The sequence below is a fragment of the Geotrypetes seraphini genome, chromosome 17, assembly GCF_902459505.1.
Source record: "Geotrypetes seraphini chromosome 17, aGeoSer1.1, whole genome shotgun sequence".
Classification (NCBI taxonomy): Eukaryota; Metazoa; Chordata; class Amphibia; order Gymnophiona; family Dermophiidae; genus Geotrypetes; species Geotrypetes seraphini.
In genome coordinates, this window is record NC_047100.1 from 37,394,769 (window position 1) to 37,421,315 (window position 26,547).

Here is a 26,547-nt window from a genome sequence, read left to right on the forward strand (position 1 = left end):
TCGTGGGGAAGAGCAAAGTCCAGCAAAAGAAAACAACTACAGACCCACCCGTACCCACAAGGCTCCTAAGGAGTACAAAGCCAGACTAGACCATCGGCCAGAATATTTTATAATAGAAATTCCCATCAACGCTCAAACATTCAAACAACATGCCAAACACCCCAGACCTCACAACAAACACCCAGCACGCATACAGCATTCAGAACAGCAGTCAGTCCATTCACACCGCCCCTACCAAGCCCAGCCCTCCCCCCCCCCCAGGATGCAGGTAGGGAGACTCAAAAAGGGCAACCTCAGGAAGAAATAGACATAGAGAGGTGCACAAAGAAGGGTTAAAGGGTGAGGAGATCCAACAGACTCTCCTGAGGGAGAGTCTCAAACCTTCTAAGCAACACTAGGACATGTTGACATACTGAGACAGACCGAAGATCTATCAAGCCCAGTATCCTGTTTCCAATAATGGCCAACCCAGGTCCCAAGAACAGTTAAACCTTGGTTTACGAGCATAATTCGTTCCAGAAGCATGCTTGTAATCCAAAGCACTCGTATATCAAAGCAAATTTCCCCATAGGAAATAATAGAAACTCAGATAATTCGTTCCACAACCCAAAAACTTTAATACAAAATACTATACGTACTTGTATTGCAAGACCTCGCTCATTTAGAACAGTCACTACACACCCGCAGCGTCAGAGAGAGAAGAACCATCGGCTCAGTTGTGATGTGTGTATACTGTAAGTACTTGTATTGCAAGACATTGCTTGTATATCAAGTTAAAATTTAATAAAATGGTTTGCTTGTCTTGCAAAACACTTGCAAACCCAAGTTACTTGCAATCCAAGGTTTTACAGTACCTAGCTAGATCCCAAGGAGTAAAATAGATTTTTTGCTGCTTATCATAGGAATAAGCAATGGATTTCCACAAGCCATCTCAATAATGGCTTATGGACTTTTGTTTTAGGAAATTATCCAAATCTTTTTTATACCCTGCTATGCTAACTGCTTTCACCACATTCTCTGGCAATGAATTCCACTGAGTGAAGAAATATTTTATCTGCACTTAACTAATGTATTCTTTGATCATCAGAGGTGAATTTCTCAGAAAAGATATCAATGAGAAAGTTTCTTCACCAAGATTCTTCATTAGTCCATTTACGATTTTTTTATTTTTATTTTTTTAATTTTTAATCTTGAACAACTGAGTATTTAAAGAATACTTATCTTTAGCTATTGCAGGGGAGAATGGTCTGCTGACATGGATTCATTTTTCACCAATAATGGCGGTCTCAATGCAACGTCCCCCTTATAGCAGAGTTCTGAATTTGGCTGAAAACTAAAACTAAAACATTTGCTAGTACACACCCCAGTGCAGAGGACTTCTGGATTTTGTTCCATGTTTGAATATAAAAAAATGGCCTTATAAGAATGTGCGCAATTTTAGCTACATTGAGGAGAGATTTCTGTAGTACCGAAAAATTGCACACAGGTTTATATTTTCAAATCAATGGAGAATATCAATTGGAATTTTCTAGAAAAAGGTCTAACGTCAGTGGGTACATAAGAACATAAGATTTGCCACTGCTGGGGCAGACCAGTGGTCCATCGTACCCAGCAGTCCGCTTACGCGGAGGCCCTTAGGTCAAAGACCAGCCTTATTTGCGTATGTTCTGTTCCAGTAGGAACTTATTCAATCTTGTCTTGAATCTCTGCAGGGTACTTTCCCCTATAACAGCCTCTGGAAGAGTGTTCCAGGTTTCTACCACTCTCTGAGTGGTACAAATGTAAGAACTTCCTTACATTTGTACAGAATCTTTTCCCTTCTAACTTTCGCACGTGCCCTCTCATTCTCTTCACCTTGGAGAGGGTGAACAATCTCTCTTTCTCTACTAAGTCAATTCCCTTCAATAACTTGAATGTTTTGATCATGTCCCCTCTCAGTCTTCTCTTTTCAAAGGAGAAGCCCGGTTTCTCTAGCCTCTCGTTGTATGGCAACTCCCCCAGTCCCTTAACCATTTTCATTGCTCTTCTATGGACCCTTTCGAGTAGTACTATGTCCTTTTTCATGTATGGCGATCAGTGCTGGATGCGGTATTCCAGGTGGGGGCGTTCCATGACCCGGTATAACGGCATGATAACCTTTTCAGATCTGTTTGTGATCCCCCTTCTTAATTATTCCTAGCATTCTGTTTATGGGATATTGGAAAGCTGCCCCTTCGATGACTAAAATGGGTTCTAGGAATGGCCAGGCATTCTGGACTGCCAACCAAAAGTCTTCAAACTCTGAGGTGTTACGGCATGATTTACCAAAAATCTAATGTTCTTTTGTTCTGTTTCCAAATTGACAAATAAGAAACCCAAAATACTCACAATACTGGTCTTGCTGCACCGAATCCAGATGGTGGAGCCATACATGGTCTTCATTTCAGTGGTAAATGGCAGATTTACAGCTCTTACCTAGATATGAACAAATATAATCTGAATAACATTCAAAATGTTCCCCATGAAGAAACAGATTTTCTGAATAGAATAACAGTGAAAGGCATTTTAATAGGAAGCTGTGTCAAAAAAATACATCAGGAAGGACTCCTTTTACATAAGAACATAAGAGTTGCCACTGCTGGGTCAGAACATAAGCAATGCCTCCGCTGGGTCAGACCTGAGGTCCATCGTGCCCAGCAGTCCGCTCACGTGGCAGCCCAACAGGTCCAGGACCTGTGCAGTAATCCTCTATCTATACTCCTCTATCCTTTTTTCCAGCAGGAAATTGTTCAATCCTTTCTTGAACCCCAGTACCATACTCTGCCCTATTACGTCCTCTGGAAGCGCATTCCAGGTGTCCACCACACGCTGGGTAAAGAAGAACTTCCTAGCATTCGTTTTGAATCTGTCCCCTTTCAACTTTTCCGAATGCCCTTTTGTTCTTTTATTATTCGAAAGTTTGAAGAATCTGTCCCTCTCCACTCTCTCTATGCCCTTCATGATCTTGTAAGTCTCTAAGTCTCCTCTTCCAGGTAAAAGAGTCCCAGTTTCTCCAATCTCTCAGCGTATAAAAGGTTCTGATGCCCAAATGGATTTAATCAGCATTGGAGCATTTACTGCAGCTTTGTAAAAGTGGTGGTGGTGGTGGTAAGGGGGGGAAGTAAAGCACCAAGATATTTGGTCCTGTGATCAGGAAGTGACTTCAGAGGGAGAGCCAAGGCCAGCGCGAGCTACAGGTTGGAGCTGCTGCTCACGCTGGCAAAGAGTTAGAGGCACGGGGGGGGGGGGAGGCTCACATGTGGCAGAGGAGAGACCACATCCCTGCTTTACTATGCCACCACCCCAACTTCCAGAACCCTAAAAAAATGCCTCACTGCTGAGCTGGAAAAATGACACAGGTTGCTTCCTCCTGTCCAATGTTGCTCTTATAACAACATGTCAGACAACGGTGTTTTCCTTCCACCTCAGCAATGCTGCGTATTTGAGGGTTTGGGAAGGGAGGGAGGGCTGAATTTTTTCATCTACACCAAGGGTTCTTGTACCCCTTTAACTGATCGATGAAACCCTTTTGCACCCTTGTCCTAAACCACAGCCAACTAATCGAATCGAATCTTCCACTTGTGTGTCGCACAAACCTGTGAAGGCTTTAGGCGACTTAAAGTGAAAGGAGAGAGAGGGGAAAGGCAGGGGAGGACTGAAGGAAAGGTTTGAGAGAAGAGGGGGGATAGAAGGAAGAGAAGAGTTTTCAGGTGTAACTAGTTTCCAATCTGATCGCTTCTGGGAGGTCATTCCAGGTCTACTAGTGACTACTGACTGCTACATATGTCTCTGTTAGCCACTAACATTACTATTTGCTTACATGTTGCTAAAATTACAATAGTACCCAGATATACTGCTAATAACTGACTAAAATCTACCTTCACTCTGTCTAGAACGTTTCAGTAAATTGCTTTAGATTTCAAGACTCTTCTCTACACCCTGTCTGACCTCATCCTGTACAACACCACTGATCTAGCAGAGGGAATAGGGAAATACATTAGGTAAGAAGAATCCACCACAAATTGTTTTAAAACTCAGGTAGGGTGGAAGGAATCAGGATGGTTTCTTTTCAAGCTTGAGTGGAGGATCATTGTCTTGGGATTTTTTTGATAGGATTTGGTTGGTTAACACTGTTTTGCATTGCTAGCTACCGAAGTGTAGGTAGCTAAATTTGTGTAGGGGTCATTCCATGTCAAGTGGTCCAGAGCTCCCCACTTGTCCATTTCAGAAATTGATGAAATTTTTCAGGGGATATGTTGGGATCTCTAATGAAGATATCCAAAGATTTAGGGTATGATCTCAACTAGGTCCAGAGTTAGGAGCTCTTTATTTGGACCAGTTTTTTTTACATCCACAGATGTTGAGTGGAGATCCTCCTTGCGATTGAACCAGTTGACATGGAACTACCTTTTGACCGATTGTTTTAAACTCCTTTTCAGCTGATAACTGAGGTACCCAAATTGACTAAAAATGAGCTTAACTTGGTGCTCAGCTCATTTCTGAAGACTGACTGTTTTGGGTATCTCTACAGTACAGTATAGGTCTGGTAGCACTTTATAAGAGAACTATTATTAGCGAAATAGCTAATCATCAGGACAAAAGTATGTTTCATAGCTACATCAACAACCGATGAATTCAGTGAATGGTTATTCCTACCTTCATTTGTCTGATCATGTGAAACTTGAGGTAGGCAGCGAGCTTATCTCGGTGTTCTTCATGGTAGAGCCACTTCTGCCTCTCTTGAGGGAGGGACTTAAATGCTTCATCCGTGGGCCAGAGCATCGTGAAGTATTTGTGAATGGGGTCATTCACTATGGCCAACAGATTTGCATCCTGTCACAGATGTACATAGAACAACAAGATTTTATATATATATATATATCTCTAGAGACATGAATGCACGTAGGCACGAGCAAGAAAGAAAGTGAAGGGTTTAAAAACATTTTAAGAATATTTAATTTTTTTCAGCTTAACACCTACTGAGAATATCTAAATAGTTGCTTTAAATAACGAAATAACAAAGCAAAAACTTGTTGGTACTTAGAAGTCAGTTCCAGTAGAAGGGAAGTAAGGCCAGTACTGGACAAATTTCTACAGTCTGTGTCCCACATATGGCAAAACAGGGCAGCCCTTTATGGTCTGTGTCGCAATTATGGATGGGCAGGAGTGGACTTTGGCAGCAATTTCAGTGATTAGGAAGAAGGACCAGTGCCAGACACACTTCTACGTTCTGTGACCTGAGGATGCAGGGACAGATCAAGAATAAGTGGGGGGGGGGGGTTGTTTCACATTCACCAAAAGGTTGATAGTGAGTAAAAACGTCAGTTTGCAACATTGTTGGATTGTTGGTTATGCAGGGTTACGTGGGTGCTGGCAAAATTCACTGTCAGTACCCATATGGCTAAGCAGCCTAGTTTAGGAAAGCTCAAGAGAGTCCCAAATTAAACCACTTAGTTATGTGGGTGCTGGCACTGAATAATTATTGTTAACTATTAAAAAAATAAAAAACAAACCCAACTCTCCCAATCCCCTTCCTGGCTTTTTCAATGGTCCCCTTCTCTCCTAGGCCACAATGCTCTAAGCTTCCCCTCCTCTACCGAATAGTATTATACAAGGTCATGGCAGCCATTTTTAAATGGAGCTGCAAGAAGCAGGAGTAAGGGGGCTATGTTCCTGCCCCCCACCCCCACCCCAATGACCTTCGCTGGACCAAAAGTGAGAGAGGAAGGCCTGGGAAGGGGAGGCTGGAGGAGGGGAGGGGGATTTAGAGCATAGTAGTCTGGGGAGAGGGGTAGGAAGGAAGGGAAAGGACAGGAGGGAGATTTGGAAGGATGAGAGTTAAAAAACAAAAAAAAAAGTAAGAATGTTATGTGGGTGTTGACCCAATATTCAGCCTGGGCCCTCAAAACCCTCTTAAGCGGCCCCAGCTAAATCACGTGGGCATCGGATTGTCCCGGCTTCAGCGTCTTTCGTTCTGCAATGTTTGTATTTGATCACTAGAAGCTGTATATCAGCGTCCATGCATCAGACACTTGGATTAATATAGCTTTGTGTTTGAAGACTCGCCAGACTCCTAAGGCAGGCCAGTTTGGCCGAAACATGTACATGTCGAGTCATTGAGTTTTTGAGCTATTTTTGGATAAATAAAAAGTATATTTTATAATCAAACCGTGTCCACCAGTTTTTAGGACATTTCCACTCTCAGTTTCATGTAATAAATTTTTATAAAATCAGTCCTGGAACTTTTTGAACAGACCATTGTAACCTAGGCCATAAATATTAAACACATGCTCAACCGAATAAACCGACTCACTTGTGGTCAGTGCAGCAAGCCAAAGAGAAGTGGAGAGCAGCGAAAAGACACCCTGCACCTCTCTTCTCAAGAAGCAGGAAGCGTTTAGGTCCCTGAGACAACTAGTGCTAGAATCAGAACCAAGTGCCTGACCTATCTCTCTCTTACATATCTAGCCCCATTTTTAGGCATTAAAATTTAGGTGTCTTTCAAACTGAGAAACTTAAATTGAGGTAGTTCCTCAACATTCCCATACCTAAACATATGTACATTCACTGTTTGTCCTGTATGTCTGTCATAATTAGATTGTAAGCTCTTTCGAGCAGGGAGGAGGTTATTGCGGAATCGACCGTCCTAGGTTTCAAAAGCAAATTAGATGCACATCTACTACAAGAGGCATAGAAGGAAATGGGTGACTAAAAATTACGCCAGGTGTGTGCGGATCGCCGGACTTGATGGACCGAGTGTCTGATCCGGAGATGGCGCTTCTTATGTTCTTATGGGACCGTCTCTTGCATGTTTAATATATAGTGCTGTGTGCATCTGGTAGCACTATAGAAATAATAGTTCGTAGTAGGTGCAAGGGAAAATGTTAAAAGGACCAGTTCTAGGCTCCTGACTCTAAGGAACAGTTCTCATATGTGCAACTAACAGCCAGCAAGTGACTTTCAGAACCAGAACAAGGGCAGGTTCTATAAAGTTGCCCAATGCGCAGGACTGCATTTAAGAATTTGGTATCCATGGGGATTATCAGATAGCAGATCCCACAAAGCCAAGGGAGGGTCAGAGTTTCTAAAATGACTGGAGAGCCTGAAGAAGAAGAAGGTATTGGCCCCGGAGTGGGAGTAGAATATCCTTTGACTGGGATATTTGGCAACTTCAATACTGGGCACCCTAAAAATATAGACGTTTAATCATCGCCGTCAAGCCCTGTATCCTGTTTCCAACGGTGGCCAATCCAAGCAGGATCCCAAAAGAACAAAATAGATTCTATGTTGCTTATCTCAGAAATAAGCAGTGGGTTTTCCTCAAGCCACCTTAATAATGGTTTATTGACTTTTCTTCCAGGAACTTGTGCAAACCTTTATTCAACCCTGTTATTTTGATGGTTTTTACCATATTCTCTGGCAACAAATCCAAGAGCTTAATTATATGTTGTTCTGCTTAGTAACTTCATTGCATGCCTCTTAGTCCTTGCGCTTTAAAAAAAAAAAAAAAAAAAAAAACAACAACAACAACCCATAACCAAGCGATTTAGGTCAACTTGCTCCACTCTACTCATGATTATAGGCCTCTATCATATCTCCCCCTCAACTCTCTCTTCTCCAAGCTGAACAACCCTAGCCTCTTTACCCTTTCCATCTCCTTCATCTTTTGGTCTCCTTTCTCTGTACCTTTCCTAATTCCGTTATGTCTTTTTTTGAGATGTGTTAACCAGATACTGTAGACAATATTCAAGGTATAGCTACGCCATAGAGTCATATAGCATTATGATATTGCCTAGGTTACCCATGCCTAAATCTGGGACTAATAATGTGCAGTGCCTGGGGAAGGAAGGTACTTCTATGTTATCAGGGGTAGGCAATTCCAGTCCTCAAGAGCCAGAGCCAGGTCAGGTTTTCAGGATAACCAACATGAATATATATGAGATGGATTTGCATGCACTGCCTCCTTGAGATGCAAATCTATCTCATGCATATTTATGGTGGATATCCTGAAAACCTGACCTGGCTCTGGCTCTCAAAGAACGGAATTGCCTACCCCTGCTATGTATCACAAATACATCAGAAAACAGAACTCAAAATATTACCTCAAGTAGCTTGCTAAATATTGTGTATCCATAGCTCTTTGCAGCTTCAGTAATGTTTTGCTGGAAAGAAAAAATTTAAAGACACGTACGTAAAAACCATTGCAATGCTTTTCTTTCTCTGTAGAGCAGACGTCTGATAGTAGGAACTCAGGCAAAGTCAATGTTCAGTACTACATAACATTCCCCCTCACCCCCACCCGTTTACAAAACCGCAATAGTGATGTTTAGCTCCGCACTGCTTCCGATGCTCATAAGAACTTTATGAGCATCAGAGCATAAAGTGCGCTGGATGGCACTATTGCAGTTTTGTAAAAGGGGTTCCACTCCCGGATATTGGCTGTTTATTAAAGCTAAGTACAGATTTATCTGAAATGACACTTTAAAGCTAATAAGACACATATATACTTTTTAAACAGTTTTTGATATATATATAAAAAATTTTTTGAGCATAGTGTTACGGGCAGCTGATGATGAGTTCCCACATAATTCTTCCCGCATTGAAACATTGAATTTGCGGTGGAGTGGTGGGGCTGAGGCTACCTTCTAATGGAATAGAGCACAGGCTACTGTGTTTTTAGCCGGGGTCTTATATATTGGCCGCTGAATTAGTGGCAGCAGGAAATGACTTTCTATGAAGGTCATTTTCTGCTGCTGTGGCATAGGGAGTGAACTCAATGGGAGATCCTGGCCCATCGGCGGGAGAAGACTTGCAAAAGTGGGAGACTTGGGCAGCTCTGCATTTTTGTGGTTTCAAGTTTATTAACTTTTAATATACCGACCATCAAATGGTATCTAGCCGGTTTACAGTAAAATGTTAAAAATAGGGATAAAAGATTATATTTATAAAAGGAGTTAATAAAAGTGGTTTGACTTAAGTGGTCATCTTTTACAGGATAGTGTTTTCCCATTCAAAGAAAACTGCGCCCCCTGGCATACTTCCAAGCCCTTGTTTAACTGGTTAGCTCTTGGCTACCAATCTCATTCATCGGTGATCTTGCGGCTTCCCATCTTATCTGCTGAGATTACCCTTTTCTCCAGCTCCAATTTCAGTTTGTTTTTTTATACTACTACTCAAAAGCTATACCAGTGGTTTATAATATCATAAATAATTCTAAACAAAACCAGTAATATTACATTTAAAAAATCAACACCATTAATAGATGTGCACTGCTCTTTCAGACTGACCATAGAAGTAGGAATTGAAAGGTGCAGGTCAGTGTGTTTCTTGTGTCACCTCTTGTATTTTGGAACAGAATCTGCTGACATAGAGCCTTTTGTAAAGTATAGGAGAAATGCATGAACACTAAACATCCATTTTAGAACACTAAGAGGTTCATAATCGAAATGGAAATACATCTAAAACCCCGCCTAAATTGGCACTTGAATGATCAAAAAGACAGGTTGGCCATTAGGAAAACAAATTTTGCAAAACAGATTGGCCGAAGTGTCCATCCCGTCTGGAGAATGCATCCAGACAATAATGAGATGTAAAAGTGTGAACTGAGGACCAAGTGGCAGCTTTGCAGATTTCCTCAATAGGAGTGGAACGGAGGAAAGCTACAGATGCTGCCATAGCTCGGACTCTATGGGCCGTGACAGAACCTTCCAGTGTCAGTCCGGACTGAGCATAACAAAATGAAATGCACGCTGCAAGCCAATTTGACAATGTACGTTTAGTAACAGGACGTCCTAATTTATTCAGATCAAAGGACAGAAAGAGTTGGGGAACTGGTCTGTGGGGTTTCGTACGCTCTAAATAGTAAGCTAGAGCCCGCTTACAGTCCAAAGTATGCAGAGCCTGTTCTCCAGAATGCGAGTGAGGTTTCGGAAAGAAGACAGGCAGAACAATAGATTGGTTGAGATGGAATTCAGAGACAACCTTAGGGAGAAACTTTGGATGTGTACGCAGAACCACCTTGTCATGATGAAAGATTGTAAAAGGTAGATCCGCAACTAGTGCATGTAGCTCACTGACCCTCCTGGCAGAGGTAAGAGCAATAAGGAAAAGTACCTTCCAAGTGAGAAACTTGAAAGAAGCGGTAGCCAAAGGTTCAAATGGAGGCTTCATTAAGGCGGAAAGAACTACATTAAGATCCCAGATAACAGGAGGGGCTTTAAGAGGTGGTTTCACAGGGGGTCACGTGATGCCATGAGCGCGTGAGGACGTTTCCTTGCTTGCTCCGGGGCTACCCTGCATACTGGTCAATAACTGACGCTTCCCCGCTGTGTTTGTGGTGACTTTGCAGCTTCTAAGATCGATTTGGGTGCATGGACAGATATTTAACGAGATCGAGGGAGTTCATGCAGCTGAAATCTGCCCGCAAGGACTGAGACCGAGTGCGGCCTGTTGAAAAGAAAATGGCGGCGAGCCCCGCGGCGGCGGTCTCGAATCTCACCGAGACCGCCCTGAGTGACATCAAGGAGGCACTGGCTCAGGTACTGGGGCCTAAACTGGAAATATTAACGGAACAAATTATGAATATTGAGACTATGCTGGCGGCGGCGGCGGCACGCACAAACGAGCTGGAACAACGGGTCTCCACCTTAGAGGACACATCCACGACCCAGGGAGCTGAATTTTGTGAGTTGCGGGCACAGGTTCGAGCGCAGGCAGAGAAGCTGGATGATTTGGAAAATCACTCCAGACGCTCGAACCTGCGCTTACTGGGAATTCCCGAGACGATCCCTGACCGCGACCTATTGGAGGTACTGGAAAACTGGCTGAGAGAGGAATTACCACTCCATCCCTCACTGGGGCCTCTTCGCATTGAACGTGCAAACCGCCTGGGCCGCCGCCCTGACCGGGAGGCACGTCCACGCGTGGTCATCATGAAGTTACTCAATTTCAGGCATAAAGTGGAACTGTTACAACTTTACCGTAATAAGAGGGATGCCTTGAAATATGATGGAACCTTAGTCCGAATTAGCCAGGACTTTTCTATGGCGCTACAAGAACGGAGGCGGCCCTTTTATCCCCTTTGCACACAACTCTCTGAGCTCAAAATGAGATTCCAATTCAATTACCCGGCTCAATTACGGATCCAAAGTAATGGAGTCTGGAAGTCTTTCCAGTCACCCGAGGCAGCAGCTGAATTTATTAAACTGCTTGAAAAACCCAATCCAGGACAGGTTTGACTCTGGGGTCTGTGCTTCCTTTATTGGGCTGGCTTGTGCAGCTTAACTGTTACTGTTAATATTTTCGTTACACAAGGGGACCCTGTCTTAAAGCACGTCTGAGCTTTTTCCTTCTGCAAGCCGGGGTGGCCCTGGAAGAAGCGTCTTTCGTGACCCGTTCTTCTCCCACACGATGGGGGTTGTTGGGACTGTTGGGGAGTTTGGGGGGGAGGGGTTTTTCTGGGTGGCAGCAGCGGTACTTATGGGGCAAATTGTGTTTATTTCATATTGTTATCTATGGTTAATGTATTTTTTGGGATCCTGTATATTGTGTGCATGGAGTGTGTGTGTGCAGTCTTGGGGTGAGGCTGGGCGCCCTAGGACCTTTATCACTGGAAGGTTTCTTTACTATGACATGAAGAGTGGGGAGTGCCATGAGTGATAGGAAGTTCCGTATATTTTCCTGGAATGTATCAGGCATTACATCGCCTGCCAAGCGTACAAAGATTTTATCACAGTTGAAACATCACTCTGCTGATATAGCTTGCCTACAGGAAACTAGACTCACTGATATAGAACATCAAAAGCTTCAGAGGGGTTGGGTTGGGGACCTATACTATGCATCTTCACCAGGGAAGAGGGCAGGGGTGGCTATATTGATTAGAAAAGGCTTACCATGCACTGTCCAGGTCCTGAGACGGGATCCACAGGGTCAATACTTATTAGTGAAGGTAATTGGACCGGGGGGATCCTTCAGATTACTGGTAGGATATGGCCCTAATGGATATCAACATTCTTTCTTTCAAAATCTGGTTAATATATGTCTGCAGAATTCGGGTGACCCACTGATACTAGTGGGTGACTTGAATCAAGTGTTGGACCCCGGGGTGGTCCGCTCTGGAGGGACAGGACCTACGGTTGTGCGACAGACGAAGGGAGTCCCCTATCTGTGTCGAGCTTTGGGGTTGGTGGACCCTTGGAGGTTACTTTCACCCCACTGACAGAGATTATACACACCAGTCTAGAGCCCATGGATCCTTTTCCAGAATTGACTATACCTTACTCTCTGAGAACATGTTTGCTCGGGTTTCGGAGGCAACAATTGGCCCTCTTGAGATTTCTGACCATCATATGATTTGGTTAGACGTAGCGGTGGGGGGTCCCGTGGGAACTGGGTCAGGATGGAGATTTCCTTCATACTTGCATAATGATTCTCACTTCCGGGAATTTTTGTCCAGTAAATGGGATGAATACTGTTCATTTAATGCCCAACATATAGATCAACCTATATTATTCTGGGATGCTGCGAAGGCGGTGTTACGCGGGGATGTGATTGCCTATGTGGCTTCCTGGACCCGGAGAATTGCACAACGTATAGTACAGCTCGAAAGGCAGTCGACACACTTGAAACGGGAGTTGTTGAATACCCCCTCTGTGGCCACTAGGGAGGCGTATACCGCTGCTCTGGCTGAATTGAATTCCCTTATCCATGAGCGGACAAAGAAATTATTATTTTTTCGCAAATATCAATTTTATAAACATGGTAACAAAACCGGGAAGTTGTTAGCGTCGATAGCCAAGAGCTGGAAGGGATCTAGATACATTGCTATGATAAAAGAAAGGTCGGGAAAAATGCTGACTTCAGCGGCGGATATCTCCACTTGTTTTAAAAATTATTTTGCAGCCTTTTATGCCTCCCCGGGTCCTTATACTGGACCGGATGTGAGGGATTATTTAGAGGATGCAGGGATGCCCAAATTATCAGCGGTTCAGATTTCCCGGTTGGATAGACCATTACAGCTCCAGGAAGTGTTACAGGCGATTAAAACCTTGAAGCCTTGCACAGCCCCCGGTCCGGACGGATACTCTCCAGAGTTTTATAAGATCTTATCGTCGTCTATAGGGGGGTCTCTTTTGAATTACTACTCTGAGGTTCAGAATCGCGGTACTTTCCCGAGGTATGCGAACGATGCTATGATTACTTTGATCCCGAAACCATCTAAATTATCAACTGATATTGAATCGTATCGACCGATATCGTTGTTGAATGTTGACTTAAAAATTTTAGCTCGTATTTTGGCGGATAGGCTGGCGCCCCTGCTGCCCACCATTATTGTGCCGGAGCAGGTAGGCTTTGTGCGCTCCCGTCAATCGGTAATTAATGTGCGCCGGGTGCTCCTGGCCTTCTCTCGAGCTCAACAGGCCCAGTCTCCAGGGTTACTGGTTGGGTTAGACGTGACGAAAGCTTTCGATAAGGTTCATTGGCACTATTTATTCCAGGATTTATTTCATATGGGGTTCCCGGATAGTTACATGGCATTGATTCGTTCGCTTTACTCTGGACCTACAGCATCCATATTGGTTAATGGAGTGCGCTCTCTTTCCTTCTCGGTGGGCAAGGGGATGCGACAGGGATGTCCTTTGTCACCCCTTCTTTTTTTATTGTACTTAGACCCCTTATTACGTACACTACAGAAAGATGATGAAATTGTGGGGCTCCCAGAGGGTTCTTCCCAGCTGAGGGTGTTGGCGTTGCGGACGATCTTTTGCTTACGTTGGGCTCTCCACAACGTTCTTTGCCCCGAGCTCTGGAACTTCTGGATGAATTTCATCTCTATTCAGGTTTAGAGCTTAATAAGCAGAAGTCCTTGGCATTGTCAACATCACCCGAGGTACGTCTTGGTTGGCAGGGAGACTTTCCTTTACAGTGGGCTCCATCCCAGCTGACCTATTTGGGGGTGGTGATCCCTCAGGACCTGGACAGGCTGTATTCCATTAATGTTTCACCCTTACTTCATCGTACAATGACTACCCTTGCTGGTTGGAGGACACTCCCCCTATCCCTCTCTGGTCGAATAGCATTATACAATATGATACTCCTGCCACAATGGCTCTATATATTGCAAATGCTACCCATTATGTTAACACCGCCACATTTAACTCGACTTAATTCTCACCTTTCCACATATTTATGGCAAGGTAAGCGGGCTCGGATAGCATTGTCCAAGTTGATGTTACCAAAACACCGGGGGGGGGGGGGGGGGTTAGGTTTGCTGGATATTTCACGATTTGCTCTTGCATGCCAATTACAACATCTTCATGATTGGTTTTGTAACTCTACTTGGTTTTCTTTGCCTGAGAATGAATGTTTTGAATTTAGACCCTATCATTTTAGCTACCTTTTACATGTTAGACATTTGCCTGATTTACCATTGCTACATTCACACCCCTTTCTGCAGGTAATGCGTACAGCTTGGAAGAGGTTGTGTAGGTTGTTGAAAATCTCTTCTGTTACAACGCCCTATCTCCCTGTAGCTGGCAACGGAGACTTTCCACCCGGCTTGGACTCTGCAGTTTTCAGACATTGGACGGCTGTGGGTCTGCATTACGTGTCCCAGGTGGTGCAGGATACGGGTATTCCTATTTCATTTGCTGAACTACATACACAGTTTCACTTATTGCCTGGGGACTGGTTTGCCTTTCGACAACTTTATCACTACTTACATTCTTTGACTTCGGTGCCACTGAGAGGGGATGTTCAATCTAGTTTACGGGAAGCGCTTGATCTTACTGCACAGGACCCTGTCCCGTTGAAATTTTACCATAGGTTCTTACAGGACCTATCCGGAGAACTGGACTTAATTGCCCTTGCTCAGAACTGGTCAGCCGATCTTCAAGTGCCAATACCTGATGATATGCTACGAAAGGGCCTTTGTGTGGGGAACGATTCTACCCTGTCCTCAGTAGAGAAGGAGCGTAATTACAAATTTTTGTTGCGAGCGTTTTATCCACCTAAGAGGGCTATGATAATGGGGATTAGCGCGACTCCTGGTTGTGGAAAATGCGCACATCCTATGGCATCTTTCGGACATATGTTTTGGACATGCCCCCTGGTGTCTACATTCTGGTTGACCTTGGTGTCTGCGGTGGCCGAGCTTTGGGGATGCTCATGGAGGATGCACCCCAATTTTCTTTTTACTTTACAAATCCGTTTCCATCCACCTAAACTGGGGTGTGCGCTTTTCATCAGAAAGACAATACTCATGGGCAGGAAATGTATACTGACACAGTGGCTTTCGCCTCAACCTCCTTCTCTTCAACAGTGGAGATCCCTAATGTTACAGCAAATGTTGTTGGAACGCAGGGACATTGTGGACTTGACGACAAAAAAGGGCAGGCTGTTCCGCCAATGCTGGTACCACTTTAGTTTAACTTTTGTCTCGACTATTCAACGACAACTTTGGGATGTATGACTTGAATATTACTTCTATATTATCGGTTTCCTTGGGGACTGTTTACTTCCGCTGCTGCTGCCCGGGTGGGGTGGGGTGGGGTGGGGGTGGGGTGGGGATGCTTGGGTGGGTTGGGGATTTGGGAGAGTTATGTGGTTTACCAAAATGTTCTTGATCTCTGTACTTTTGTGATGACACGCTGACTTAATAAATATTATTTAAATAAGAGGTGGTTTCACATTGAAAAGACCCCGCATGAACCTGGACACCAAGGGATGAGCTGAGAGGAGTTTTCCATGGACTGGCTCATGAAAAGCAGCAATAGCACTGAGGTGGACTCTGATTGAAGTAGACTTGAGGCCAGAGTCAGACAAAGAAAGAAGATAATCCAACAAGGTCTCCACTGCAAGAGAATTGGGATCATGATGATGAAGAAGACACCAGGAAGAAAACAGTGTCCACTTCTGATGGTAACATTGCAGAGTGGCAGGTTTCCTGGAGGCATCCAAAATGGAACGAACGGGCTGAGGCAAAAGAGTATCATGAGAAGTCAGCCCGAGAGAAACCAAGCTGTCAGGTGCAGAGACTGAAGGTTGGGATGCAGAAGGGTCTCCTGATGTTGCGTAAGCAGCGAAGGAAACAGAGGAAGAAGAAAAGGTTCCCTGGAACTGAGTTGAAGTAGAAGGGAGAACCAATGTTGCCTGGGCCACCGTGGAGCAATCAGAATCATGGTGGCTCGTTCCCTCTTGAGCTTGAACAAGGTTCTTAACATGAGAGGTAGAGGAGCGAAAGCGTACAGGAATAGATTGGACCAATCGAGGAGAAATGCATCCGCTGCCAGACGGTGAGGAGAGGAGAGTCTGGAGCAGAATAGGGGCAGCTGGTGATTGTGAGGAGCTGCAAAGAGGTCTATCTGAGGAGTGCCCCACTGAGCGAAGATGGACTGCAGAGTTAAAGGATCGAGTGTCCACTCGTGAGGCTGGAGAATTCTGCTGAGCTTGTACGCCAAGGAATTCTGTTCTCCCTGAATGTAGATAGCTTTCAGGAATAGATGGTGATCTGTGGCCCAAGTCCAAATCTTCTGGGCTTCTTGGCACAAGAGGCGAGAGCCTGTCCCACCCTGCTTGTTGATGTAGTACATCGCAGCTTGATTGTCTGTGCACAGCAGGAGGACTTGAGGAAAGAGAAGATGTTGGAAGGCCTTGAGGGCATAAAACATTGCTCTGAGTTCCAGGAAATTGATGTGATGCTTCATTTCCTGAGCTGTCCAAAGTCCTTGAGTTTGGAACTCGTTCAAATGAGCTCCCCAGGCATAAGGGGAGGCGTCAGTGGTGATGACAAGTTGATGAGGAGGTAGATGGAACAGAAGACCTCTGGAGAGATTTGAGGATATCAATCACCATTGTAGAGACTGACGAAGAGATGATGTTACAGATATGTGACGTGAGCAAGGATCCATCGCTTGGGACCACTGGGTAGCTAGGGTCCATTGAGGAGTGCGCAGGTGAAGACGTGCAAGTGGTGTGACATGAACTGTGGAGGCCATGTGACCCAAGAGTATCATCATTTGCTTGGCAGAGATGGAAGGTTGTGGAAGCACCTGCTGACATAGAGATTGAAGCGTTTGAAGATGGTTGGACGGCAGGAACGCTCTCATGAGGACTGTGTCCAAGACTGCTCCAATGAATTGAAGTCTCTGAGTGGGGATGAGATGAGATTTGGGTAGATTGATCTCGAACCCCAGCAAACGTAGAAATAGGATGGTCTGGTTGGTGGCCTGAAGTACTGTTTGAGATGAATTGGCCTTTATCAACCAATCGTCCAGGTAAGGAAACACCTGAAGGTGGTGGGAACGCAGAAAAGCAGCCACCACAATCAGACATTTGGTAAACACTCTTGGAGAGGAGGCAAGACCGAAGGGTAGTACCTTGTACTGGTAATGACAACGATTGATCATGAAGCGTAGGTACTGTCTGGAGGCCAGATTGATCGGTATGTGAGTGTATGCTTCTTTGAGATCGAGGGAACATAGCCAGTCGCCTTGATTGAGAAGAGGGTAAAGAGTGGCTAAAGAGAGCATTCTGAATTTCTCTTTGACCAAGCATTGGTTGAGATCGCGAAGATCTAGGATGGGTCTGAGATCTCCTGTTTTTTTGGGAACTAGGAAATAACGGGAGTAGAATCCCTGCCCCTTTTGATCTAGAGGAACTTCCTCTATGGCGTTCAGAAGGAGGAGGGATTGAACCTCCTGAAGAAGGAGTGAAACCTGAGGAGTGTTCAAAGCAGACTCTCTTGGCAGACTTTGGGCAGGAAGTGTCTGAAAGTTGAGAGAGTAGCCGTGGCGGATGATGTTGAGGACCCACTGATCCGAGGTGATGGTTTCCCAACGGCTTATGAAAAGAGTAAGGCGTCCTCCTATGGGCTGCGGAAGGTGGGCAGCAGGATGGAGACTAGCTATGTCCTGGAGAACCAAGTCAAAAGGGTTGAGTGGATTTTTGTGAAGGAGGAGGCTTCACTTGTTGCTGCTGTGCTGGTCTAGCAGCTTGCCTCTGTTGTTGCCTCTGACGCCTGGGTTTTTGCGGGGCCTGTGGTAAAGGACGAGTCACAAATCTACGCTGGTAGGCCGACTGCTGGCGAAAAGGCCTGGTAGGTGGGGTCTTCTTTTTTGTTTTGAGAAGAGTATCCCACCTGGTCTCATGAGCTGAGAGCTTTTGTGTAGTGGAGTCCATGGATTCTCCAAACAGCTCATCCCCCAGGCAAGGTGCATTAGCCAGTCGATCCTGATGATTGACATCAAGTTCTGAAACTCTGAGCCAGGCCAGGCGACGCATGGCCACCGACATAGCCATGGCCCGAGAGGTCAGCTCAAAGGTGTCATAGATCGATCTGACCATGAACTTACGGAGTTGTAAGAGCGATGAAGAAGTTTGGCGAAAAGCAGATCTTTTACGGTCAGGGAGGTATTTTTCAAAAGATGACAAATTCTGAATGAGATGCTTAAGGTAGAACGAAAAATGGAAAGCATAGTTCCCAGATCTATTAGCTAGCATCGCATTCTGATACAACCGCTTGCCAAACTTATCCATGGCCTTACCTTCTCTGCCAGGAGGGACAGAGGCGTACACACTAGCCCCCGTGGATTTCTTTAAAGTAGATTCCACTAGTAAAGACTCATGGGGGAGTTGCGGTTTGTCAAAACCAGGAATAGGTATGACCTTATATAAGGAGTCCAGTTTGCGAGGAGCTCCTGGAATGGTTAAAGGTGTCTCTAGATTTTTATAGAAAGTCTCTCGCAAAATATCATGGAGAGGCAATTTTAAGAATTCCCTTGGAGGCTGGTCAAAGTCCAGTGCATCGAGAAATGCCTTGGATTTTTTGGATTCAGCCTCCAAGGGAATAGAGAGAGAGTCGCACATTTCTTTGAGAAAAGAGGTAAAAGAAGATGCATCAGGCTTAGAGGACGGATCTAATACAGAAGGGTCCTCGTCCCCTGACGAACACTCTCCCTCAGAGAGAAGCGGCTCCTCTGAATCACCCCTCAGATCAGGGTCCCTCACCTGAAAACTACGGTCCCGAGACTCCGGTGTGGAGGGTTCTAGGTGTCGAGTTTTGTGAGTCGACTTACCAGACCTCTGTGAAACGGTACCGGGAGATGTTATCGGGCGTGCCGGTGCCGAAGTTTGCACCGCCTGGTGTAAAGACCTCGGTTCCGGCGCTAAAACTGGCATGGATACTGAGGAAGCTGTTTGTACCGGTACCGACAAAGTGGATGCCGATAAAAGAGGCTGCTCCACTGCCGGTACCGGTAGCTCAGACCGGACCGGGACTGGAAGGCTTGGTGTCAGAAGAGCAGGCAGGAGCTGCTGCAATTGCTCTTTAAGCTGCACTTGCAGGACGGCGGCAATTCGCTCGTCCAGCGAAGGCACCGGTACCGCTTTTTTCTTCTGCGGTACCTTTGGTGCCGCTCTACACTCCGAAGAGGAACCCGAGGTCGAAGGGCTAACCTCAATCGGAGCGGAGCGCTTCCGCGGGCGCCTCGAGGTCGGCAGGATTGGGCTCGCTGCCACTGAGACCGGAGGGCGCTCCAGCGGGGAAGGCTTCTTAGCCGGCTTACCTGAGGAATGCGGTATCGCGCGGTGTCGATGAAGTAGGTGCCGACTGCATCGGGGCCGAAGTCGGGGTCAGTGCCGCCGAATCCGACATCTCGGTACCAAACAATAACCGCTGTTGAATTTGGCGGTTTTTAAGAGTTCTCTTTTTCAGAGTGGCACAGCGGGTGCAGGTGGACGCCTGATGGTCAGGACCGAGGCACTGTAAGCACCAGTTATGCGGGTCGGTGAAAAAAATGGGCCTCGCGCACCGCTGGCACTTCTTAAAACCGGGTTGGGGGGCATGAAAGTAAAAACGGCTTCTGCCAAATCGAAGGCCGAGGCCTCGATGGTGGCAGCAGGCCCCGCCGGGGCGAACCCGAAAAAATGAGAAAAAAAGAAAAGAAAATTCTTCTCTCTCTCTTTTTTTTTTTTTTTAAGAAAATAAGAAAGAAGGGAATAAAATACCGAAAAGGTTTACGCGAGCGGGAAGGCGTTTGAGAAAAATTTCAATAGCCGTTGAAAGTACGTCTTCTTAGCTCCGTGGAAACTAAGAAACTGAGGACCGCGCGTGCCTCTGTCGGGCGGGAAGGCACTCGCGCGTGCGCGGCCTGCTAAAACTTTCCAAGTTTTTAGAGTGCAATCACTCTATGGATGGAAATAATAGGGGGAGAAGGATGACAAATTTTGTGGTTTGAAAAATTATTAAATTATTAAGTTTATTAAATTTGATAAATTGCTTATTTCATACTAAGCGAGTAACAAGTTAAAATAAGTCTGATTGGATATTTATATGTATTTTCTGTTTAAAATATGTATAATATAATACCTAATTAGAGGAAAATTTTATAGTTATTCTAAAGGAAATGATTGGGTTGGGTGGGGGGAGAGTATTAATCTGTATGAATCTCGTAAAATTTAAGTGATGCCTACAGTATAAAATGATTAATTTATTCTGTTTTTCACTTATTGAATTTGATTTAAAAATTAATAAAGAATATGAATATATATATATATATATATATATATATATATATATATATATATATATATATATATATATATATATATATATATATAAAAACAACAAGTATAAGTGCCCAGAAGGTATTCAAAGTGACCAAATAAACACTGCAAGGACAACATAAGAACATAAGAATTGCCTCTGCCGGGTCAGACCAGGGGTCCATCGTGCCCGGCAGTCCGCTCCCGCGGCAGCCCCCCCAGGTCCATGACCTGTAAGTGTTCCCTACCTAACCTAAAACATCCATACCCTGTCCTGTAAAGTAAACCTCTATCTGTACCCTGTTATCCCCTTCGCTTCCAGGAAGTCATCCAGTCCCCTTTTGAACCCCAGAATTGTACTCTGTCTTATCACAAAGTACAGACCCCAACACACTCTCCCAGTGATCACTGACCCCTCTCCACCGCCATAAAAATCGGAATAAAAAAGTACATACCTGCCTACAGAACATCAGCACCTGGCATAGAAAAGCCTAGTAGAACTGCACAGTAGTCTGGGGGGTGGGCTAGTGAACCAGAGTGAGGAGGACCCAGGCCCCTAAGCCACTCTAACCACTGCATTCATGGTGAAACGTGCACCCCCCAAAACCCTACTGTACTGCCATATAGGTGTCACCTGCAGCCATAAGGGCTATTGGGGTGGTAGACGGGTGGATTTACTAGGTTTTGGGGGGACTCACCATGACCGGCAAGGGAGTTGTGGTGAGATGCTAATGTGGCACCCTTTTTGTGAAGTTCACAGCAGTGCCCTGTAAGGTGCCCCACTACTGTGCTGCCACGTCTGGGTGTCCAGTCCATCACTTTGTTGGTCCCTCTCATGTCCAAAAGGTCTTGTTCTAGGTGTTTTTGACTTGGCCGATTTTTTGGACGAGAATGGGGTATAAAGATAGACGACTTAGCAGTCTGGAAGATCAAACGGCTGGACGTAGAAGTAGACGATTCTCAAAAAAAATAAATAAATAAATAAAAATTGGGGGATGTATTTTTAAAGAATGGAATTTGGATGTGTCCAACTTTGGGCAACTAGTGACTTAGGCCCAAAACGGTCTTAGACTTTTTTTTTTATATTATGGGGCAAATTTAAGAAAGGATGCCTCAAGTTAAGTGCCCAGATAGAATGCGCTAAGTGTGAATTCTTTAACAGCAATTACATGCATATTTGCTGTTATAGAATACGACTGCAAGTGTCCATTAATGCAGGTAACCTTAGGTGTGAGCCCTTATGTCAGCTCAAAGGCACATATTTGATTAAAGTTACATGCGGGTGATTCCATGTCAAGTGGTCCAGAGCTCCCCACTCGACCATCTCAGAAATTGATCGGGACCTCTAATGAAAATATCCAAGTTTTGGGGAATGGTCTCAACTAGGTCCACAGTTAGGGGCTCCTTTATTTAGGCCATGTTTTTGTACCACAGAAGATGTCAAGTGGGGACCCTTCTTGAAATTGGACCAGTTGACATGGAATTACTCAGTATTCTATAACCTTCTTGCACTCATCTTATAGAAACATAGAAACATGATGGCAGATAAAGGCCAAATGGCCCATCTAGTCTGCCCGTCTGCAGTAACCATTATCTCTTTCTCTCTCCGAGACCTGCCTCCACCACCTCTTCTGGGAGACTGGTCCATGCATCTACCACCCTTTCTGTAAAAAAAGTATTTCCTTAGATTACTCCAGAGTCTATCACCTCTTAACTTCATCCTATGCCCTCTCATTGCAGAGTTTCCTTTCAAATGAAGGAGACTCAACTCATACACATTTATATTACGTAGGAATTTAAACAGCTCTATCATATCTCCCCTCTCCCGCCTTGTCTCCAAAGTATACAGATTGAGATCTTTTTTTTTTTTTTTTAATTTTATTGTTGGTAGATCATTTTGACTTGGTAATTTTATGTTTAAATGATTTTTATTATTCCAGCAGTAAGAAGCAAATACAAACAGTAGTACCATTCAGGAAATAACATTTTCAACAATATAATCAGTTCCCCTCCCAACACAGATTGAGATCTTTAAGTCTGTCCCCACACGCCTTATGTTGAGGACCACATTCCATTTTAGTAGCCTTCCTCTGGACATGTCCGTGCCCCCTCCCATGTCCACACTCCCCCTACCACTGCACATGATTGATTCTGGGCACTCAGCTTCTAGAACCAAATACTGTACAATACAAAATGTTTTTGTATTCTGCAGATTAAGACGTTCAGGCATTCCTTGAGGAATTACAACAAACTCGTAATTAAAAGTAGTCATAACAAATATTTTCTTTTCTTAAAAATTTACATTTTAAGAAATGTATTCGGAGAAACTGAAGGGAGATAGGTTCAAAACAAATGCAAGGAAGTTTTTTTTCACCCAAAGGGTCGTGGACACCTGGAATGCGCTACCGGAGGAAGTGATCAGGCAGAGTACGGTACAGGGATTCAAACAGGGATTGGACGGATTCCTGAGGGATAAAGGGATCGTGGGATACTGAGAGAGGTGCTGGGATGTAACACAGGTATAGAAAGCTATCCAGGTAATAAGTATAGAAACCCAACCAGGTCGTGCATGTGCAAGACCGGAGGGTTAGGACTTCGATGGGAAGATAGGACTCAATGGGAAACCAAGGTGGCAAGGGAGCCCCTTCTAGTGATTCAGACAGATCGTGACCTGTTTGGGCCGCCGCGGGAGCGGACTGCTGGGCAGGATGGACCTATGGTCTGACCCGGCGGAGGCACTGCTTATGTTCTTATTCAAATTTTACATTTTAAACAAGCACCTCTACTTGAATATGGATTAGGATTACAATATAAGAAAAAAACAATGGCTGGTAACCCCCAACCAAAGAAATATAAGGAAAATAATATTCATTATTTCATCCACAATGATCCAAGACCTAAGTAAACTAAACAAAGAAATACAATAAATCATTTATCAGGACATAATAGAAGTAAGAGAGACTATTTCTGGCAACCGGTTCGCTAAATTGTAGGAGCCACTATTGAACCAATGGTTACTACCCCCCTTCCTTGGCCACAACAAATTGTAGCAACCTTTTGGGTTAAAAAAAAAAAAGAAAAGATTTTCCTTCTAAGGAGATACAGCATTTAGCAGGATATTTTAAAACAAAGGTACCACCCAAAGCTGTAACTCTAGATCTATAAACCAAAGAGTCTTTTCTTTTCTTCTGTGTCTCACGAGATATGTCAGGAAATATACGGATTGTTGAACCCAAAAAAGTATTTTTCATGTGCCGAAAATATGTTTGGAAAAATCAAATCCCTGTCAAACTCTAAAGCAAATGATACAATAAGAGTAGTTCTTCCAGGGGACTTTCAAGGAAATTTGTTAAGTTCAATCCACTTGCTTCTGGTCCTACTGGGTCCGTAGTAGTAGAGCTTTCCCATTTCTTCTCCAAGGTAATATATTGCAATCTAACAATAGGCGGTAAAGCTTCTTCAGGAATTAAGAGAATTTCTTTAAAGGTTTTCCAATCTGTTGTATTTCATCTGTATTTTATGTACTTGCCCAGTTTGTTGTGAACCACCTAGAACTTTTTTGGGTATGGCGGTATATAAGAATAAATTATTATTATTTCCAGGCCAGAAATCACTGGAGACTTGGGAAAATTCAGGAAGCTCAAATTATTCCTCCTCTGTTTATTTTCCATAAATTCTAATTTTCTGTGAATAAGAGATCGCTCTTTAATAGTCTCCAATTCCAGTGATTTAAGTGAGTTAATCTGGTCATTATATTGCTGTATTTTTTCACCTTGTTCTCTTAGTTTAAGTTCATGTTCCTTTACCTGAGTTCTGACAGTTCCACTATCCGAATACATCATTGAAACCGCCTTTTTAAGGTTGGAGTCCATTATCACATTGGCTTCCCACAGGGTGTCTAAACTGACTGTTACAGGCTTAATTTTCTCTCCAAACTGTTGGCTAGTAGGAGCAAAAATTAAGTTCTTACCAACTTCTGTGGATGATGCCAAATTGGCTACAGTGGGAGTCTCACCTCCCAAGAACTCGGCTCCCACTGCTTTTCCAGGGTTCACCAGCTGTCCCTCTCTCTGGGTCTGCAGGAGTACCTCTCCTTCCGCAAAGTTTTCACTCCCAGGCTGAAAAGGAGCCGGAATTTCGATCGGGCTAAGAAAAGCCCGGTCCATGCTAAGGGTCACCAAGGACTCTGGTGTTCCTCCCGAAGCCGGCTGAGTCCCTGTCTGATGACACGTGAAACCTGCGTCCAGCGTTGTCTGAATTAGATTCCCGGAGCTCGTGGCTGCCGGAAGATTCGGCCTCGTAGCTCCCTTCCTCTTCCCCATTAGGCGAACGAACAAAATATTCCAAGTGGCAAAAGCTGTGAAAACTACAGCAGAGATCAAGCAGGAGCAAAGGTTCACTCAGCCCTGCGTCCCCGAACGAAAATTCAGCTGCCAATGTCGGAGGAGGAAAAATCAGATGACACTGACACGGAGCTCACCGCCAGACGTCCGACACAAACGCCATCTTGGATCTGCAATTCCAATATTTTCTAAAAAGGAATTATTTCAATAATTTATGAAACAAAGATAAATAGTAGTAGATCTGGCCTGAGCTAGCAAAGCAGTCCAAATATGAGAAACTAATGGAAAATATTGTTTTGAAATGAATACCTCTTGGCTCAGATATTGCAATAATACAGTTTCTTCTTGTCACTTATCAAATCCAACATATAGGAAGGGGCTTCAAAATATAGAATAAAAATTATATAAAATTTGAACTGCATGCAACCAACTGGCAACCAGCGCAGTTTTAGCAACAACGGAGGTGTTTTCTCAACTTTCTTCAATATTAGAAAGAATTTCCTTTTTAGTAGATTTATCTACAACTCTGGATATAAAGTATTTGATAGGACAACTCCTAAAATCTTTAATGTTTGAATTGCTCTATCAGAGCAGCTTGCCTAAACCAAAATATGCTTGGTAGCAGTTGGAAATCCTGATGTTGATGTGTTAGGACTGTGTTTTTCAACCTTTTTTGGGCAAAGGCACACTTGTTTCATGAAAAAAATCACGAGGCACACCACCATTAGAAAATGTTAAAAAATTTAACTCTGTGCCTATATTGATTATATATAAAGTAATTCTCTTGAATAGGAATCAAATAAACACAAAGAAAGTATTTTATAATTACTTTATTACGAAATAAAAATTATAAAAATTATAAAATACTTTATTCAGTGCGAAACCTGGGCCTGTTTGGCTGAACACAAAGCTGATATTCTGGCTGGAATCGAAGAAAGACACACACGTAGCTCTTCGTCAACAGCTCTCAGTCTCTCTCTGTATTTGGTTTTTTATAGCATACAAAAATAGACAAATATACCCTCCATCCTTTTTATTAAACCACAATAGCAGTTTTTAGCGCAGGGAGCTGCGCTGAATGCCCAGCGCTGCTCTTGACGCTCATAGGCTCCCTGCGCTAAAAACCACTATTGCGGTTTAGTAAAAGGTGACTATATTGTAAAATATAGACAGCAGCAGTGTTCCCTCTAAGCGGGCGGGTGTTGTGAGCAAACTTTTTTCACTGTGAGCTAAAAATATCGGGCGCCAGCAAGTTATGAGCCAAATAAATATGTTGCTTTCTACCACAGAACTTCCTTACGTTTGTATGGAATCTATCCCCTTTCAACTTTAGAGAGTGCCCTCTCGTTCTCCCTGCCTTAGCTACTAAGTCTATTCCCTTCAGTACCTTGAATGTTTCTATCATGTCCCCTCTCAATCTCCTCTGCTCAAGGGAGAACATAAGAACATAAGAACATAAGAAGCGCCATCTCCGGATCAGACCTTCGGTCCATCAAGTCCGGCGATCCGCACACGCGGAGGCCCTGCCAGGTGTACACCTGGCGTAATTTATAGTCCACCATATCCTTATATGCCTCTCTTAAGGAGATATGCATCTAGTTTGCTCTTGAAGCCTAGGACGGTCGATTCCGCAATAATCTCCTCT

At 44.1% G+C, this 26,547-nt stretch overlaps 1 protein-coding gene across 2 annotated transcripts in view; it reads right to left on the reverse strand.

Annotated features, from left to right (window-relative positions):
• The window catches only part of STAB1 (stabilin 1), a 238,892-nt gene that overhangs the window by 64,858 nt on the left and 147,487 nt on the right, over positions 1-26,547 (reverse strand). For both annotated transcript variants that reach the window (XM_033926301.1, XM_033926300.1), the window contains exons 50-52: positions 8,121-8,180; positions 4,675-4,851; positions 2,368-2,454 (exon numbers count right to left, since the gene is read on the reverse strand). In XM_033926301.1, coding sequence (XP_033782192.1) covers positions 2,368-2,454; positions 4,675-4,851; positions 8,121-8,180 — 324 coding nt within the window. The remainder of the gene's footprint in view (positions 1-2,367; positions 2,455-4,674; positions 4,852-8,120; positions 8,181-26,547) is intronic.